At 47.8% G+C, this 17,637-nt stretch overlaps 1 protein-coding gene across 2 annotated transcripts; it reads left to right on the top strand.

Moving 5' to 3' along the window:
• The first annotated feature begins 1,474 nt into the window (after positions 1-1,474).
• Positions 1,475-2,449, top strand: LOC119281532 (heavy metal-associated isoprenylated plant protein 28-like). Of its 2 annotated transcripts, XM_037562031.1 has the most exons (3): positions 1,475-1,573; positions 1,689-1,764; positions 1,857-2,449. In XM_037562031.1, exons 1-3 carry the CDS (start codon positions 1,568-1,570, stop codon positions 2,219-2,221), a joined length of 447 nt encoding a protein of 148 aa, XP_037417928.1. In that variant the 5' UTR covers positions 1,475-1,567; the 3' UTR covers positions 2,222-2,449. The 2 variants fall into 2 exon arrangements, with proteins under 2 accessions (XP_037417928.1, XP_037417927.1); XM_037562030.1 differs by lacking the exon at positions 1,475-1,573 and having other exon boundaries at positions 1,651-1,764.
• The last annotated feature ends 15,188 nt before the right edge of the window (positions 2,450-17,637 follow it).

Genomic DNA, 17,637 nt, shown 5'->3' with positions numbered 1-17,637 from the left:
AAAAAAACTTAACTAAGTCCAATTCCATCGTTTGATTCATAGTATTTTTTCAGACAGGACATGCATAAAAACTTGGTGTTTCCTATTTGTCGCTTGCCGCGGCGAATTGTCGACCAATCGCACAAGAAAGGAGCACCCAAGCAGGAGATGGGCCAGCCCAATTAGCAAATATTTCTTACTGTTTTGGGAACGTTCCAGTTTTGGTTTTCCGGTTTTAAGAGACTTCTAGAAGGTTTGGTTCGGTTAAGTTCTCGTTTTTTGTTCTTATTTCTTTTCTAATCCTCTCTAATTTTAGTTTCATTTTTCATTTCATTTTATCTTGCTTTCGAATTTTGTTCGTAATTTAATAAATATGAAGTTTTCAAAATTTGTTCACAAATTTAATTAATGTGGTAGAATTTTTTTTAAAAAATCGCGTTTTCCAGAATGGTTTGGAATTTAAATAAATGTTCAGTATTTCATAAACTTGTTCGCAAATTATGAAATGTTTAAAACTTTGAAAAAATGTTTACAATATTTTAGAAAAAATTGGGGTTTAGAGAAATTATTGCGTTCTCAAAAATTGTTTTGAGTTTTAAACACAATTCATGTTTGTAAAATGTGTTCACAATTTTTATTTATTTTAGAGAAATTGCGTTCTTTAAAATCATATTTTTTTATTTGTTTTCGGAATTTTGAGAAAATGTTTGGATATTGAAAATTTTCTTTGGAAATTACAAATAAAAGATGTTTGCTTTTTACAATATAAAAACTTACTGAAAACAAACTAGGAAAAAAAGATCACAATAGTAGCGACTTGTACAGTAGATGTCGGTGGGCAGGTCCAGCCAGCCACAGCCTTGTGCGAAAGCTCTCGACTATTTGCCGCAGCATGCGGCAAATAGGAGCTCCCTAAAATCTTTGACGGAGTACTACTTTGACATCCAACGGAGTCAACGGTCCAGCCTTTCTGTTTTTGAAAGGACCCAGACTTTCCTGTCGTTGGCACTTGGGGACAGTATCCACCGCCGTCGGCGGCAGCCACCGAGCCACAGCTCTCACTAGGGAGACGTGATGCCTCCGCATGCCGTCGATCCAGGGGGCGTTAGCTGAATTGCTGAGCGGCCAATCAATCAGGCCTGCGGATCACGCGGCCCGCCCCCTTTCCCGCCGTTCTTCACTCGGACGAAACGCGGCACCGAGAGGAGAGCCTCGGGATACCACACGCCAGTGCGGCGTTGCTTGCGGCTCCCACTCCGCCAGCTTCGAATGGCGTTTTCTATAGCGCGTAATGTGGAGGGAGAACGAAGTGGTCGGTGCAGTTTGCACGTGAAATAGTTCGTCACAAGTCAAGTCTATGCCCCTCTCTCCCTGCCGACCTCGCAGCTCGACCGCCGTGCCCATGCTTCACGGGTACACCACATGCGGACGGAGCGCGTGCATATATAGTGGAACAACGGATACGCAACTTGGCAGTTGACAGTTGACACGCAACTCTAGTACATTTGTCAACGTCTCACGGGTTCACCCGAACGTCGAAGAACTCCCCAAGCCGTCGAGGGACCGAACGCAGAGCTTGCCAAGCAACATGACGGTAAGTAAGCCAATCTCCCCTCTCACGAGTGGTTTGGGATCTAGGGAAAGTATTACTGGTTTATCATTTGGCCATTTTGTGTCTGATGATGCTGCCTTGGTCCATCACCTGCCAGATCGTGGAGATGTGCGTGCATATGTGTTGCGCCGGGTGCGAGAAGAAGATAAGGAAGGCAGTCGAGAGGTTAGAAGGTACGTACCCACTAGCTTTCTATCTGAGATCATGGATAGATATGTGCTGAACGCATTCAGATGACAGTGATCTGATCTGGCCCGGTTTACAGGAGTGGACGCGGTGGAGATCGACATGGAGATGCAGAAGGTGACGGTGAACGGGGACGTGGACCAGAAGAAGGTGCTCAAGACGGTGAGGAGGACGGGAAAGCGCGCGGTGCTGTGGCCGACCCCGTTCATCGCCGGCGCGGGCGCCGGCGGCGCCGTCAACCTCCTCGCGCAGCAGCACCAGTACCACCCGGGTGGGGCCCAGATGTACGCGACCCACGCCTCCGGGCCCACATCCTCGTACAACTACTACAAGCACGGCTACGACGACTCGCGCCTCTACGGCGCCAACTCCGCCGTCGTCGGCGGCACCAGGGCCACCGATTACTTCAGCGACGAGAACCCCGGAGGCTGCTCCGTAATGTGATCCACGCGATCATCATATGGATGGGTTTTACTTATGATTATATCTTCTTGTTTCTGTCTCTGTAAATAAAGTACACTTTGCTGAAAAAAATCGCCAACAGATACTGATACAACGATCGCTCTCAAATAATCTTGAATTTAGGACATACCGAGTAGCCATCTGAGTGGCACCCGACGTCCGAACGGAACAATATGCTGTTGTTCCTGTGGCGTGCCACTATACAAAGCAACTTCATCGCGGATTGGTGGTACAAAAATGTAATATTCTTTGCTCCCATACTTTATTCCCTGTCCAATAACCACACGGTGAGCATATCATCCAACTCACCATCCACCCATACCGTTGCCAAGAATGCACTAGCTCAGCAGGTTAGGCCATCTCCAGCCGAGCCCCCAACACGGCCCCCCCGGGCGATTTCTTCACGTCGGCGCCCAAAAAACGCCTAGTCGCGTTCTTAGGAGCTCGTTTTTCGCCGGTTTGGGCTGAAATTGACGCCGGCAGACCCAGGCCGAACCCGGCGCACTGGGGAGCGCTTGGGGGCGCCGGGGAACGCGGTTTTGGCGCGGACGAGGATGGGCCCGCCGAGTCAGCGAGACACCGCTTTGTTTCCCTCATCGCCTCGATTTCCGCGGGAATCAATGCCAAGACTGGCCAAGGCTACCGCGCCGGTCAGCCTCCATTGGTGCCTCACGGGTGGCGCAGTGAAGGCACCACCGACGCGCGTCCCGCCCGCTCCCGCCACACGTCGCCTGGCATGCAGCCTCTCGCCGCCCCCACTGCGGCTATAAAAGGCGACCTCCACACCGGTGAACGCCACAACTCACATCCCCACTCGCATCCGCTGCACAAAGCAGCACTCTCCCCCCTTCCCGCCGACAAGCAGATGGCCGAGAGGTTTCCGGGCGACGGCGCGGCGGCGAATGGCTTCGGTCGCCGCCATCTCCAAGATCCGGAGGCGCGCCTCCTCTACGAGGTCGAGTATCTCGCGCCCCCAGACAAGCATGTGCCGAGGGCGTGGAGGCTGAGCGCCGGCGGCGTCCGGTGCCACCGGTGCCCGAAGGGGCGGCACGGCGGGCCGAGATCGCCCGCATCCGCTCGTCCCTGATGGAGGAGCTGCGGAACGAGCCGAGGTACGCCGTCGACAGCGAAACGTTGTGGACGATGTACTTCAAGTGCCGCCGCCAAGAGCAGATCGCCTCCGTCAATGGCATCATCCCCCGCGGGCGCCTCAACGCCGAAGGGCGGCGCGAGTGGAGGGGCATGCCAGGCCACACCCTTAAGGCCGTCCTCGACCACATCGAGACCGGCAATGTGCCCCGCCTCGAGTACCCGGCACGACTGTCCTTCTCTCGCTGACGTGGCAGCTCCTGGACGCCGCGGTGAATCGAGCCGACGTTCTCATCGTCGTGCTCCGGCTCGCTCTTCTCCGGCTCGCCTATTCTCTGATCCGTCAAGCCAGAGCTGGAGGAGACACCGCTCCAACGCCGCACCCGCAGCGGTGCCCTTGTCATCAACGAGGGTGCCCGCTCCTCCCGGCGCTCCCTCTGCCTGGTCCGGCCGAAGCCCGAGCCGGGCCTGCTCCCCGTGAAGCCAGAGCATGTCGACATGGTGGCCCCCGACAACGAGGCCGCCCTAAAATGGGCGAAGGAGGAATACGTCCGCAAGCAGGTGCGTCGCCAGCGCCTGGCATACACGGAGCTCCAGGCCCGGCGCCGCGGGCGCAAGGAGGGCGGTGTCATCGTCCTCGACAACGATGAGGAGGACGAGGCCGGACCGTCCAGCGCCCACCACGCGTCGGCGACCCTGGGCAGGGGTGCAGCAGGGACGACGGCGGCTCCGGTAGGGCGCACGACACCGACGACAACGACGACGGTGACTACACCCATTTCTACATGCTTCTCGGCACGTAGATGACGGGCGATGGACGCAGCGCAATGACTAGGCGTAGTTTGGCATAGTAGTAGGCGTAGTTTCATGTTTTATCTTTTTTGTACAAATTTCAATGAAATTTCGCCGAGTTTGCACAAATTTGTACGAAGTATCATCGAGCTCGCGCTATATTGGCGGCGACCTGGTGGGTGATGACTGGGAACGGAGTCGCCCCATGCGCCAAGCTTGCGCCGGTTCGCCCCCAGGCGGCTTTTTTCGCCGCCCTGGGGGGCCGAACGGCTGGAGATGCTCTTTGGGCATGTCCAACGCCAACCCTTAAACTGTCTGCATATGTCCGGACGATGTTGTGCCATCCAACATGGGTCTGTATCGGTCCGCGGGATGGTCCGGACGCACTTCCTCCCAGAAATCGCAGACAGACATGGGGCTTTGCAGCGTCCGAACCATTTTCACACCCGCGTCTAACCACCCTGGCCCACCCAAATCCCCTCTCTCGCCCGAAACAGTCAACACCGCTCCATACCGTCAGTGCAACATTCATGCCCGGCCAGAGCGGATGCGACCTCTCACTGGCGCCGACACTGAAGCGGCACGCCGGCCGTGAGAGCGCTGCTTCTTGGTGCATGCGACTGCTCCGTGTTCAAAAGACACCACAACCGTCCGTCCGTCTGTTTGCCGCCCACATTAATGACACGCGGTTGCCGAGGAACCTACTTCAGCGTCACCCATCCGCCCCTCTGCCGCCCACCATTACCATTTGCCCGCTATATATATAAACTGCTGGCCCGACCATAGCCACGTCCATCCACCTCCGGTTCCTTTCTCCTCTTCCACACCAATCCCGCTATGGACTATTCGCGCTCCAAAACTCTCTTGGACGGACTGTCGTCGTAGCAGAAGAAGGACATGGCTACCATTGCTGCTAACCAGCAGGCAGACGGAGGCCGACGACACCCCAATGGAGGACGACCGGTGCCACCCTTGGCGGTGCATTGCACCATGTCCGTTGGCAAAGACTAGCAGAGAAAGGAGCATCTCAACATTGGTAAGGAGATCACACCGAACGCGGACGTGGCGGAGCAAGCGGCGCTGCTCAAGCCCTACCGCTTCGCCCGCCAGATCCACCTCAACAGATGGCGGTACTGCAGCGTCATGTAGAACTGGAGGCCACCTACAAGGAGTTCGACGAGGTGGAGGACGAAGTGTGGGCAAGACCAATGACGAGGAGGATGGCATCACCGGCTCCGCTCCGACCACGCCCCGCCACCACGACCACGAAGCCGGCACGTCCGCGGGCGCCGCTAGTAGCAAGGAAGAGTAGTGGATGGGAGGTCACCGTTGCTCGGGTCCCAAGAAGGCCACCGCTTCTTCCCTCCTGTTGAAGCCAAGCTTGGTGGGCTGAACATCATTGGTCGATTAGCCGATTGCGATGATGTGGATACGAACAAATTCACTTCCCCGAGCTCCTTAGGCGGAGCTGTAGAGCGCCAAGGTGAAACTGGAGAAAGAAAAGCTTCTGGTCTTGGGGCTCATTGCCGGGCATGGGAACGGGCACCGGCGATCATTTCAATTAGGTATTATACCTCCATAGTTGGACAAGCACCACTTTTAGTTGAAGTATGTCCGAAATGTAATGAATTTCATCATGTTTATTTTAAATTTGCCGTGTTGCATGAATCTCTTCTGGTTTATATGAAAATATGACCATGTTTGCACGAATTTCGTCTGGTTTGTTCGGATAGTAGTTATGCGAGCAAAGTTGGATGGCCGCCTCATGCATCCGTGTCCGCGGACTCCCCCCTCCCCCCCCCACACGTCCGTGGACAAATCCAGGAGGAAATTTGAGGGTCACCGTTGGAGATGTCCTTAGGCTTTTTTACGATGAAACTAGTCCATTCGAATTCAAGTTCCATACTATACTTATCATTCGTATACCATACGAACAACGCTCCACACTGTGGCATGAAGCACTCAACCCTAACAAATTTTACAACTAAAGTTGTCATCCAGAAAGAAAAAGAAAACCTTAAAAAAATTGAAACTTGCCATCCGAAAAGAAGTTGCCATCTTTGCGTCACTAAACTTGCCATAAAAAACTTTCAGAGATGCCATGTGTTCGTGACACACATGTAGCACTTATCAGGGTCCTTATGTTTTTATTCTTTGGGTTTATGTAAGATTTTAGTTTTTTTTGGTGATGGTCCTTAAGTCTCAACATTTATTGGCTGGGTATCTCGGAGGTGCTCATATGATATACCATTTTCTAAATCTTCGGTACCTAATTTTTTTGCTCGCATTAGCCAATTTCTGCTTCGCATGAGGCCGAAGGTGGGGACGATTTGAGGAGCGGCAACGACGTGCGTTGGCCACGCCGAGGCCGTACCTCACCGGAGCTAGGGATGAGACTACGAGCGGCAACGAGATGCGGTGTCCCAGATGGAGGCGAGGAAGAAACTTAACCAATGGTCAAAGGGGTTCCTGCAGATGAGGAGGGTTTAGAAGGATGGTTGGGACGACAACCGAGACGTCTCCAACATATCTATATTTTTTATTGTTCCATGCTATTATAGCATCAATATTGAATCTTTATTATGCAATTATATATTATTTTTGGGACTAACCTATTAACCTAGTGCCAGTGCCAGTTGCTGTTTTTTCTTCATGTTTTTGGCTTTTCAGAAATCAATATAAAAAAGAGTCCAAACGAAGAAAAAGCTTTGGATTATTTTTTTCTGGACCAGAACCCCGCGGTATGACCCGGCCAGACTTGGCGTTTCATTGGTAACCCGCCGGAGGATTGGTGACTCACGAGCCTAGTGACACACTAATGGTTCCGACGGCGGGTCAGATAGAAGACTAGGTCCAAGGCCCAGAAGGCCCGCTTATGTTATGATGGGCCGGCTTAAGAGGAAAGCATAAATGAATATTCTCTTACAAAGGAAGCAAGACTAGGACTCCACTTGTAATAGACTAGTCCTAATCCTAATAGGACTCCACATGTAACCCGCCCCTTCAACTTATATAAGTAGGGGCAGGTGAAAGTGCAACTATCCCTAGGTGGTTTTAGTAATTCCTAACAACATATAGCTCATTGAACTAATGCTATTTCAAGATAAATATTTCAGGAAAGCTCAATGATTGGCATGGCATGGATGAGAAAAGTGGACCCCTCAAAATGCTAAGGACAAAAGGATTGGCTCAAGCTCAAAGCTCAAGACTCTACATTTTCTATTTTAGTGATCCAAGATCACATTGAGTCTATAGGAAAAGCCAATACTATCAAGGAGGGATGAGGTGTTGCTTAATGGCTTTCTTGCTCAAAATGCTTAGTGATATGCTCCAAAGCCCTCAACTACTTTCTCATATCCACATATGACCTATACCAAAAGTCAAACTCGGCCCCACCGATTCTTTCTATCCGGCGCCACCGAGTTCAGATGTCATAGCCACTACCACAAACCCTAGGCAAATCTGTCTCACCGATAGGGATCTCGGTCTCACCGAGATGGGATTATAATCTCTCTGTATCCCTTTGTAACCTTTTGGTCCCACAGAGATGAGCGATAGGTCCCACCGAGATTGCAATGTAAACTCTCTGTTTCCCCTTCGTAACATTTTGGTCTCACCGAAATGAGCGAATCGGTCTCACCGAGTTTACCTGACCAACTCTCTGGTTAGCTTATTACCAAAATGGGTCTCACCAAGTTTGTGTAATCAGTCTCACCGAGATTACATTATGCCCTAACCCTAACCATATCGATCCTACCGAGTTGCATGTCGGTCCCACCGAAAATCCTAACGGTCACTAGATTGCTGAATCGGTCCGACCGAGTTTCTCAATTCGGTCTCACCGAGATTGGCAAGTTGTGTGTAATGGTTAGATTTTGTGTGGAGGCTATATATACCCCTCCACCTCCTCTTCATTCGTGGAGAGAGCTATCAGAACGAACCTCACTTCCAACTTACATTTTCTAAGAGAGAACCACCTACACTTGTGTTGAGGCCAAGATATTCCATTCCTACCATATGAATCTTGATCTCTAGCCTTCCCCAAGTTGCTTTCCACTCAAATCTTCCGTCCACCAAATCCAAATCCCGTGAGAGAGAGTTGAGTGTTGGGGAGACTATCATTTGAAGCACAAGAGCAAGGAGTTCATCATCAACACACCATTTGTTACTTCTTGGAGAGTGATGTATCCTAGATTGGCTAGGTGTCACTTGGGAGCCTCCGACCAGATTGTGGAGTTGAACCAAGGAGTTTGTAAGGGCAAGGAGATCGCCTACTTCGTGAAGATCTACCGCTAGTGAGGCAAGTCCTTTGTGGGTGACGGCCATGGTGGGATAGACAAGGTTGCTTCTTCGTGGACCCTTCATGGGTGGAGCCCTCCATGGACTCGCGCAGCCGTTACCCTTCGTGGGTTGAAGTCTCCATCAATGTGGATGTACGATAGCACCACCTATCGGAACCATGACAAAAACATCCGTGTCTCCTATTGTGTTTGCACTCTCCAAACCCTTCCCTTTACATTCTTGCAAGTTGCATGCTTTACTTTCCGCTGCTCATATACTTTTTGCATGCTTGCTTGAATTGTGTTAAGATTGCTTGACTTGTCCAAAGTTGCTAAAATCTGCCAAGAACTAAAATTGGGAAAAGGATAAGTTTTTATTTGGTCAAGTAGTCTAATCACCCCCCTCTAGACATACTTTCGATCCTACAAGTGGTATCAGAGCTTTGGTCTCCATTTGTTTTGATTTCCATAGCTTTTGGTGGTCATAGCCTTGGTTTCACAACCTAGGAGAGTATGGTGTCTAGCGAGGGAAACTATCACCATAGAGGTCCTTACTTTGATGGTACTAATTTTGCTAGTTGGAAGCATAAGATGAAAATGCATATTCTTGGACATAACCCCGCTGTTTGGGCTATTGTGTGTATTGGCTTGCAAGGTGAATTCTCTGATGGGAGAGAACCGAACTGTGAAGCTAGCGCAGAAGAATTGAAGATGCTGCAATACAACGCTCAACACTACAAAAAAATACACTTCCGTGATGATACGTGCTTGTCACAGTAGGTCGCGTTTTTTGTCATGCATGTACATCCATGACAAATTTATGACAGAATCAAGATAGTCATACCTGTGCTGTTGTAGAAGTGTTCGATGACATTACCAAAATTATCATCACGGAAGTGTCCACTTCCATGACGATAAATCGCGCGTCACAGAAGTGCTTTCGTCAAGGGTGACCGACACGTGGCATCCACCGTAACGGAACGCCGTTAAGCTATCGGGTCGGGTTTTGGATCCGATAACCCATTAACAGCCCCGACCAATGGGGATTTTCCATGTGTAAAATCATCATTGGCTGGAGGAAACACATGTCGGCTCATCGTTGGGACAGATGTCATCCACTCATTGGACAGAAGGCGCCTATGATACGTCGACACGTGGCATGGCCAATCAAGTTTAAATGGGCCGGCCCAACTAAAGGCCCACAAGATTTGGCGGCCCATAATGGGCCGACCTAGTAAAAGGCCCACAAGATTTTGCGGACTATAATGGGCTGGCCCAGCTAAAGGCCCACAAGATTTCGCGGGCCATAATAGGCCGGCCCAGGTAAAGGCCCAGAAGATTATTGTGTGCCATAATGGGCCGGCCCAGGTAAAGGCCCACAAAATTCTTGCAGATCATAATGGGCCGGCCCAGCTAAAGGCCCACGAGATTTCGCCGACATTAATGGGCCGGCCCATCTGTAGGCCCACAAGATTTTGAGGACCCTAGTAGGCCGTCCCATTAACTGGTTGCCATGTTTTGGGCCAAATGCCGGCCCATAATTGATCTGGTCCATTAATGGCCTGCCACGTTTCGGGCCTAGTAATGGCCCATATAAGATCCGACCCGTTAAAAGCCTCCCACTTTCTAGGCCAAATCACGGCCCAGATCAGGTCCGACCCTTTAAGAGGCTTTGGGCTCAATTATGGCCCATATCAGATTCGGCCCGTTGACTGGACGCTATGCTTTTGGGCCCACTTTCTAAAGGCCCATTTAGTAATTCGGCCTGATATTAGTTTCGGCCTGTTAAGGGCACATTTAACATTTCGGCCCTATATTAATTTCGGCCTGTTAAAAGCCCGTCATATAGTTGGGCCTAACTACGGCCCGGTTTGCATCCGGCCTAGTCGCAGCCGATATCTGATTGGGCCAAACAAGGACCGAGACAACTTTGGCCTATTAAAAGCCCGTGAATTGATTCGCACAATCATGGGCCGGGGTCCATTTCGGGCTGCCCCCGGCCCATGAGCTATTCGGCATGTTTCAGGCCCAACCTACTTCTCAGCCTCCTAAAAGCCCATTGAGTTTTGTTGCGAAAAGAGGGCCGGGGGTTACTCGGCCTATTAAAGGCCCGAATCTACTAGTGGGCCAGTTTGACGGGGCCCATGATGCGGATGATACATCGTGATTGCATGACGGCCCGATTATGTACCGTAATTTTACGGTTTGGCCGGTTTACTTCAAAGACAGGATATATATATACAGTAAAATAACTATAGCATCATGAATAAGAAAAAACATAGACTATACAATAAAGAAATTATGGCATAATACATCCACTGGGCATCAAAGTTCGCCACTATGATAATAAAGCACAAGCAGACAACACATTACATACACTGGGCATCAAAGATCGCCACCAGTGGAAATAAGCACGCCGACAAAATAATATACAAAACCGACATCACTTCAATAAAGTTCAAGAAAGGTTAGCCCTGCCGGGGAGCTGCAGCGCAAGCAGCTGAGCAAGATGATGAGACTGTGCTTGTTCAACACTTATATCTTCCCCACTCTGAAAGATAAACAAGCAGACATATGACAAGTTTTGCACATAAAAGTATCAGTGCTGACAATTCATCACATTTCTTACTGACGAATAAAGTGACACAGTTTAAAATTGCATTAACACAATATGGTATTGTTCAGGTCAAGACATGGCAGGAATTGACATTGTGAAGGAGTTGGTAGCTTCACGACACCACTGGATTACAGATCAAGAACTCATAAGTATCAATTGTTAGTGTGCTGTCAATTTATCCCATTTCAGATTGGCAAATAAAGAGGCGGTTTAAATAATAGTAGAATGATATGACATTGTTCATAGTTAAGACATTGCAGAATATAACATTGTGCTGTAGTGGGTAGGTTCACCACACACTGGATTACGGATGAAGAACAGAAGCATACATGCAGTGCAAAAGAAGATCACTTGCTCTGTATAGTTTAATTTACATGGTATGAAGAAGGAACTTGGTTGTACAACTGAAAACTTAAATTGAGAAGGACAAACTTTTGTTTATGAACTACATAATAAACTTTAAACATGCAATTTGATGCAAACACCAAAAATAAACAGCTAGTGCAGTCATGCCTAACCAAATATACACAACAAAGTTTGAAGGCTTGAGAAGGACAAACTTACATTACTGGTGAAGACAGGCTCTATAAAGCCCTTGTCCATGCCGATGGGGGGGGGGGGAATTCAAGAAGCTTAGCACAAAATGTTCTTCATAAGCATTGCCTTTATTCTACATCTTGTTAAGAGTAAATATAGATGGGATAATATACGAAAAAATGGAGAATATTTAAGATAAGATGAAGAGTGACGCTACATAACCAAGTAGCTATAAATGTATGTGCAGCGATACAGGCAAAAGGCACAGCCAAGAGCAATGCACAGCTAAACTTCTTCAGTACCAACCTTATGGTAAGAGTAAATATAGATCTGATGTGTAGAAAATGGAGGGCAAAGGAAAATAAGCTGCAGAGTGATGGTACATGAACAACGACCTGTCAATATAAGTACACTGATAAAGGACAACATGTACTTACAAGAACAATGTAGAGCTAAACAAATTCATTGGCATTGGATATATTCTACACTAATGTAACCATTCATACAGATCAGATAATTTGAAGCGAACAATTGATAAGCAAGCTATCATGCATACTACTGTCACATAATGAACCAGGTATGTATGCAAGTACAGTGATACATGACAACATGTACTAACAAAAGCAAAGCAGCGGCCAGCATATTTGCGATATCCCGTCATTCTTTTCAAACTGGAATTCTTCTTCGAGCAGATTTCCTGCAAAAAAGATCCGTAAGGCACATGCGGAAAAGTAGAAGTTCAATTTGTCATGTGATTTCATAGACAATACCTCATCCTGGGAACGAGACCGGTGCATAACAAGGTTTTTCCATTCAATGTCTTCTAAATTTAGCACAGGAGACTTCACCGGAAATTCGTTTATAGACTTGCCATCAAAGTGTGATTTCCTCAGGTAACACTGATACTGCTGCAATGCTTCCTTGAAAAGCACAAGCAAGCTTTGCTCGTCATGACTATCCAGATTGACCGTCACCTAGTTACAACAGTGTAATGTAAATCATTGATGTGTTCGATCAGCAAAAAATAGGAAAATAATAACCATGAATAATAGCACTTACACGTAAGTTGGACAGGAAGATGTGAAAATGGTGTTTGTCTTCACTATAATCTTCCCATGATGGGAATATATGCATGTAGTCCCTAACAATATTGAAAGAATTGTCTTTTAAACTGGGAATAAATGGAATGGGGTTCCAATCTGCAGGAATTGGCCGTCTCTGAAGTTGGGATAGGTCTTCGGCCGGTGGACTTGCTATACTTTTTGCTGGAGTGGGATTTTTCTGTGGTACGACTGGTGCTATGGCAAATGAAATCGGTATACCTTTTGCTGGAGTACAGGTCCTGTGTGGTGGGGCTAGTGGTGTGGCCAGTGAAGTATGGGTACAGTCTGTTGGAGTCGGTCCTATGTTTTGTGTCACTGGTTGTACAACCAATATAAATGGGGCGCTGTCTGATTTCTCTGGCACCACCATGTTTTTCAAGGACTTTGCTGGTGCTCCTTCAGGTTCGGCAATCACCCTCTTCCTTTTTGATGTCTGATGCACAAGAACAGCATTTGAGTGAAAAAAGATGGTATGACGACAGATGGAATATGTATTGATAATGGATGGGCATAGCATCTCGAGTTATATGATGAGTAAACTAAGCAGATGGTGGTGAAACAAAGTAGAAGAAATGCAAGAAAACATATGCAAGATACGCGCAATCAATAAAACCTTGCCAAATTAGAACAGGCACCTTGATGGGTGAACAGGACAGGCCATCTGCCTTTGACTCCTCGAGGTTAGAATAGTCATTAGAATGATATTCTGAACAAGAATCAACAGGTGGGGAGCGTACGAGTTTCATTGCTTCCAAAATGGCACTCAATGCCTTGGTGCCAATTTTGTAAGTCATTGCAGTGTTCCACAATATTTTTCTGATGCGCGGATTCTGATATTCACTGTAATTGCGTATAATATCTGAGAACCATGAAAACATAAATAGTTGTGAGATTATCTTTGTAATGCAGATGATATTCTAATATAGAGCGCCCCTGTAAACACTTATGTGCTATCACTGGATTCTGATGAGAGAGCTCATGTGTGTTGTAATATCGTGCATGCATTTATATAATCTGGCACAAGTACACAAAAAATAGGCTCCAGAAGTAAGGATAGCTGGTAGATGATAGGTTCATAATATACTGTATAGATAGTTTATTGCCAAACCATGATAACAAGAGCACATAGCAACTAGGCAGATCATAGTGTACATAACAGGGGTACACCATAACCACGATATATAAATCGGGAAAGTGGAACTGGCTTGAAAATACGGTGTTGTATTGCCGCTAGTAATTGAAAGCCTATCAATCACGTACAGGCCAGCACTATCGAACATGGTAAACAAGAGCAAGCAGATTTTGGATAATAAAATGTTGGTTGCGCAGTGCCCACACATGATGAACTAGAGCGCATTAAGAATGCAACTCCTAGCTGTCTCTCGACCATTTCAGGCAGTTGGATGAAGATCCTATGTCTCCTAACCCTTCTTCTTCCTCGTCTGTGATTCTTCCCATACAGAACACCGCACGGGCCACTGGCCGGACCATCGGCCCCCACCGCCTGTGTTCCTCCGCCCCCCACCCCCACCCGCATTGAGTTTTCTTTGTTCGGCGAGGCCCCACAACCACCCGAGCCCCTTGGATCGCACCGGCGAACTCCGGCGAGCTCTGAAAAATCGACTGACCCAATTTTGAAATTTAGTCTACTATGATTTAACTAGTGTGGAATATAAAAGGGGAAAACCATAAGCATTGGGAGTATAGTGTTGAGCGTGCCATGGCGGATCTAAAGGTGCAAACCGGACAAAGGCAACTTCGCAACCAAGACAAGAAATCAGAGTAAAGCAGTGACGATCTATTTTCTTGCTGCGATAAATAAGTTGAGCAGATACGAAAGAGTACCGCCTCTGGTGCGGCACCGTGTACGCATCTGGTGAGAATTTGACGGTGCTGCGGTAGCGATGGCTGTCGGCGGCGTGGAAGCAGATCTAGGAGGGTAGACGGTGGCGGCGGGGCGCGGTGGATGAGACGGTCGTAGGAGCGGCACCAGCAAGGTGGACGACGGCGGGGATGAGCGAGAGGACGGGATGCAAGGATCCCGGTCCGAAGGCGTGGATGAGAGAGGTCGGTCTCTTGTAATGGACGGCGGCGTCGGGGTATCAGCTCCAGCATGGTGGAGGAGGACGGCGGTGGATGGGGTGGCGGACGGAGGAGGGTGGGGTCGAGAGGGTGTTTTGGCGCCCACGGAGTACGAATGGGGAAAATGGAGGTAGAGAGGAAGGGGGGAACCATGTAGTCAGGACACACTTGTCTCAAATGCGAGGAAATTTACAAACTTAGCCCCCGTTTCAAATTTCTACTACATCACAGCAACATTAGTCGGTTGGGGATAGGACGGTAATCTCGCATACACCAAATATTTGCCGACGAGAGTTTGTTTTTGGCGCCCACCGTGTATGAATATGAATCGGGGAGGGAGTCGATTTCGGCCGAGGGCACACTGTGTTTTGGCGCCCACCGTGTATGAATCCGGGTGAGAGGCAGTTACGTCACATTTGGGTGAAATTACAAACCTACCCCTATCGAAACCTATAGAAATCTTGTAGATAGGCTTTGCGCAGCACGGATAGGCAGTAGTGATTTCCATCTCGCAGATTTTGGTTTCGGGCGGTTACTGCGACTTTCCTCGCTTCGTTCAAATTTTGCACAGTGCACGTTTACCGTGCCAACTCAATTCGAATCCCGTTTGTATTCTACTATTTTTTTTCGGGCGGGATCCATTTTCAATTGGAATTACATTCTATATACATCATTTTTTACATATATACTTTCAAAAGCACAACACCATTTATACATAAATATGGTTTACAAATGGCATGATCTCAGATTCATAAGGTTGTATCCATCAATTTGGATTTTCAAATATTTGAAACCACTTTATGTTGAAATCCAATGTATGCATTCCTCGCTAACTGTCTCGAATTAATGTGTGTTTCATGCGGTTTTTTTAACTTCTCAAACATGTATAATGTGTTTCACACACGCAACATATAGTGTAATCCCGTTTAGACACTAATTGCATATAAACCATGCATTGTTTGTAATTGAAGAATCTATGGATCACCAATATTGATAAACTATATAACATTACACATGTGCCCAAATTCAAATGAATATGCATGTTTGATACACTAATTTGCGTTATGATATTATTGATGTCGTGATCTCCAATTTAAATATTTAAATCCCTTTTAATCCAGATATTCGTCTCATATAGCTATCACTCATGCTTATATAGGACTATCTCTCTGGACCTATACGCGTTCATCGTCTCTCAGGCATCTCTCGTACTACCTGCATGTCGACAATGATCTTTTATCTTCGTAACACACTAATGGTACTCTCTCCATCGACCTTCATCACTCTATCTCTCTCTCTAAGTATATCTCGCTCCCTGCTATGTGTCTCTAGCTATGATTCTCCATGTGGAATCTCTTTCTCTCACACAAACACAAAACTTTGTCTCCCGGGGTCTCATTTCTCTCAACTATTCCCATGTGTGCCACTCGCACACCCCTCATACAGAGATGTCTTTCGGTCCTTACATATGAGAACCTACGACTCTTCCTCTTCAATATCTCTCTCTCACACACAAACACAAACTCTGTCTCCCAGGGTCTCATATTTCTCCATTGTTCTCTTGTATGTCGCTCAAACACACCCTCTCTCCCTAGAGATATCTTGCGTTCCCTCATATGTCTCTCTAGCTATCACTCTCGTTGTGAAATATCTTTCTCTCTCGCAGACACAAAACTCCGTCTCTCTGGATCTCATTTCTCTCTGACATTTGTTTGTATGTGACTCACATGCACCCTCTCTCTATCTCTCTCTCACACCCACACACATAACCCAACCTTCTGATCCACTCGACTCCTATCTCTAGCGCACACTAGCTAGCATCTTTATCTTTCTATTTATCTGTTTCTCCATCAACCTTCTTTCTCGCCCTCACTCTTGATTCCTATCACGCACACTACATATGTTTCTCTCTACATGCATGCAGTCAAGTGCCCTCTCACACACATATATAACTTCACCGTTTGAACCACCCGACGGTCATTTCCGACACCCAAACTAACGGATGTCTCTCTAGCTAGCATCTCCATCTCTGTATCTATCTGTAGTTTCTCCGTCAACATTTCTTTCTCGCACGGAGTCTTGCTTCCTATCACCCACACTATACATGTCTATCCATACATATGCATTTATAGGTTGATCTCTTTTGCACAATCGTTGCTTCTCACCCCCTCTGCTCGCCATAGATGCATGCTCCAGCCCATGCCACTATCTCTTAAAGACAAAAACACATGGTAAATTGTCGGGCCTTCTTCCCTGCATTCTCACATGCATGCATATTGTCATACCAATCCGTCTCTCCCATGTCGTTGATCTTAGGACTTATGTCTTCTTTCTTTTATCTCGATCATGCGCGCGCGCACACACACACATCCCACGTATACGTGTATACCTCTCACACATGCACGTTCAAGGTCTCTGTGTCTCCATACGTAGTTAATTACCCTCAATCCTAACGCCACATCGAATCGTTCTCCTCTTTTGTGCACATAACTTCCTCCTGGATGGGCAAAACACACACTCACACTTAACAATCTCCTTCTGGCTACCGCCCCCCCGCCCCGCGCGCCTCTCACTCTTCCCCTATATCCCCGAAACCAATAAGACCATCCCTTTGTTTAATTCCCACCTACATGCACCATCGATATATAGTAGTCTTCCGTGGTGTCTCTCAAACAAACACGTTCTCTCGATGTCAACTCACGCGCACGCACCTTCTCTTCCCTCCTACGGGCATTTTCTCTCTCGCACCCCATCGTTGGTGGCCTCTGCCATACACATCACCTCTCTATGATGAAGCCATGCACACTTAAATTACATCCTCCATAGAGGACCCCGGGACACACACACACACACGCGCGCGCGCGCACGCGCGCACACACACACACGCACGCGCCCCCC

The sequence above is a fragment of the Triticum dicoccoides genome, chromosome 3B (assembly GCF_002162155.2).
Source record: "Triticum dicoccoides isolate Atlit2015 ecotype Zavitan chromosome 3B, WEW_v2.0, whole genome shotgun sequence".
Classification (NCBI taxonomy): domain Eukaryota; kingdom Viridiplantae; phylum Streptophyta; class Magnoliopsida; order Poales; family Poaceae; genus Triticum; species Triticum dicoccoides.
Note: the sequence above shows the minus strand (reverse complement) of the source record. Positions and strands in the feature narration are given on the sequence as shown.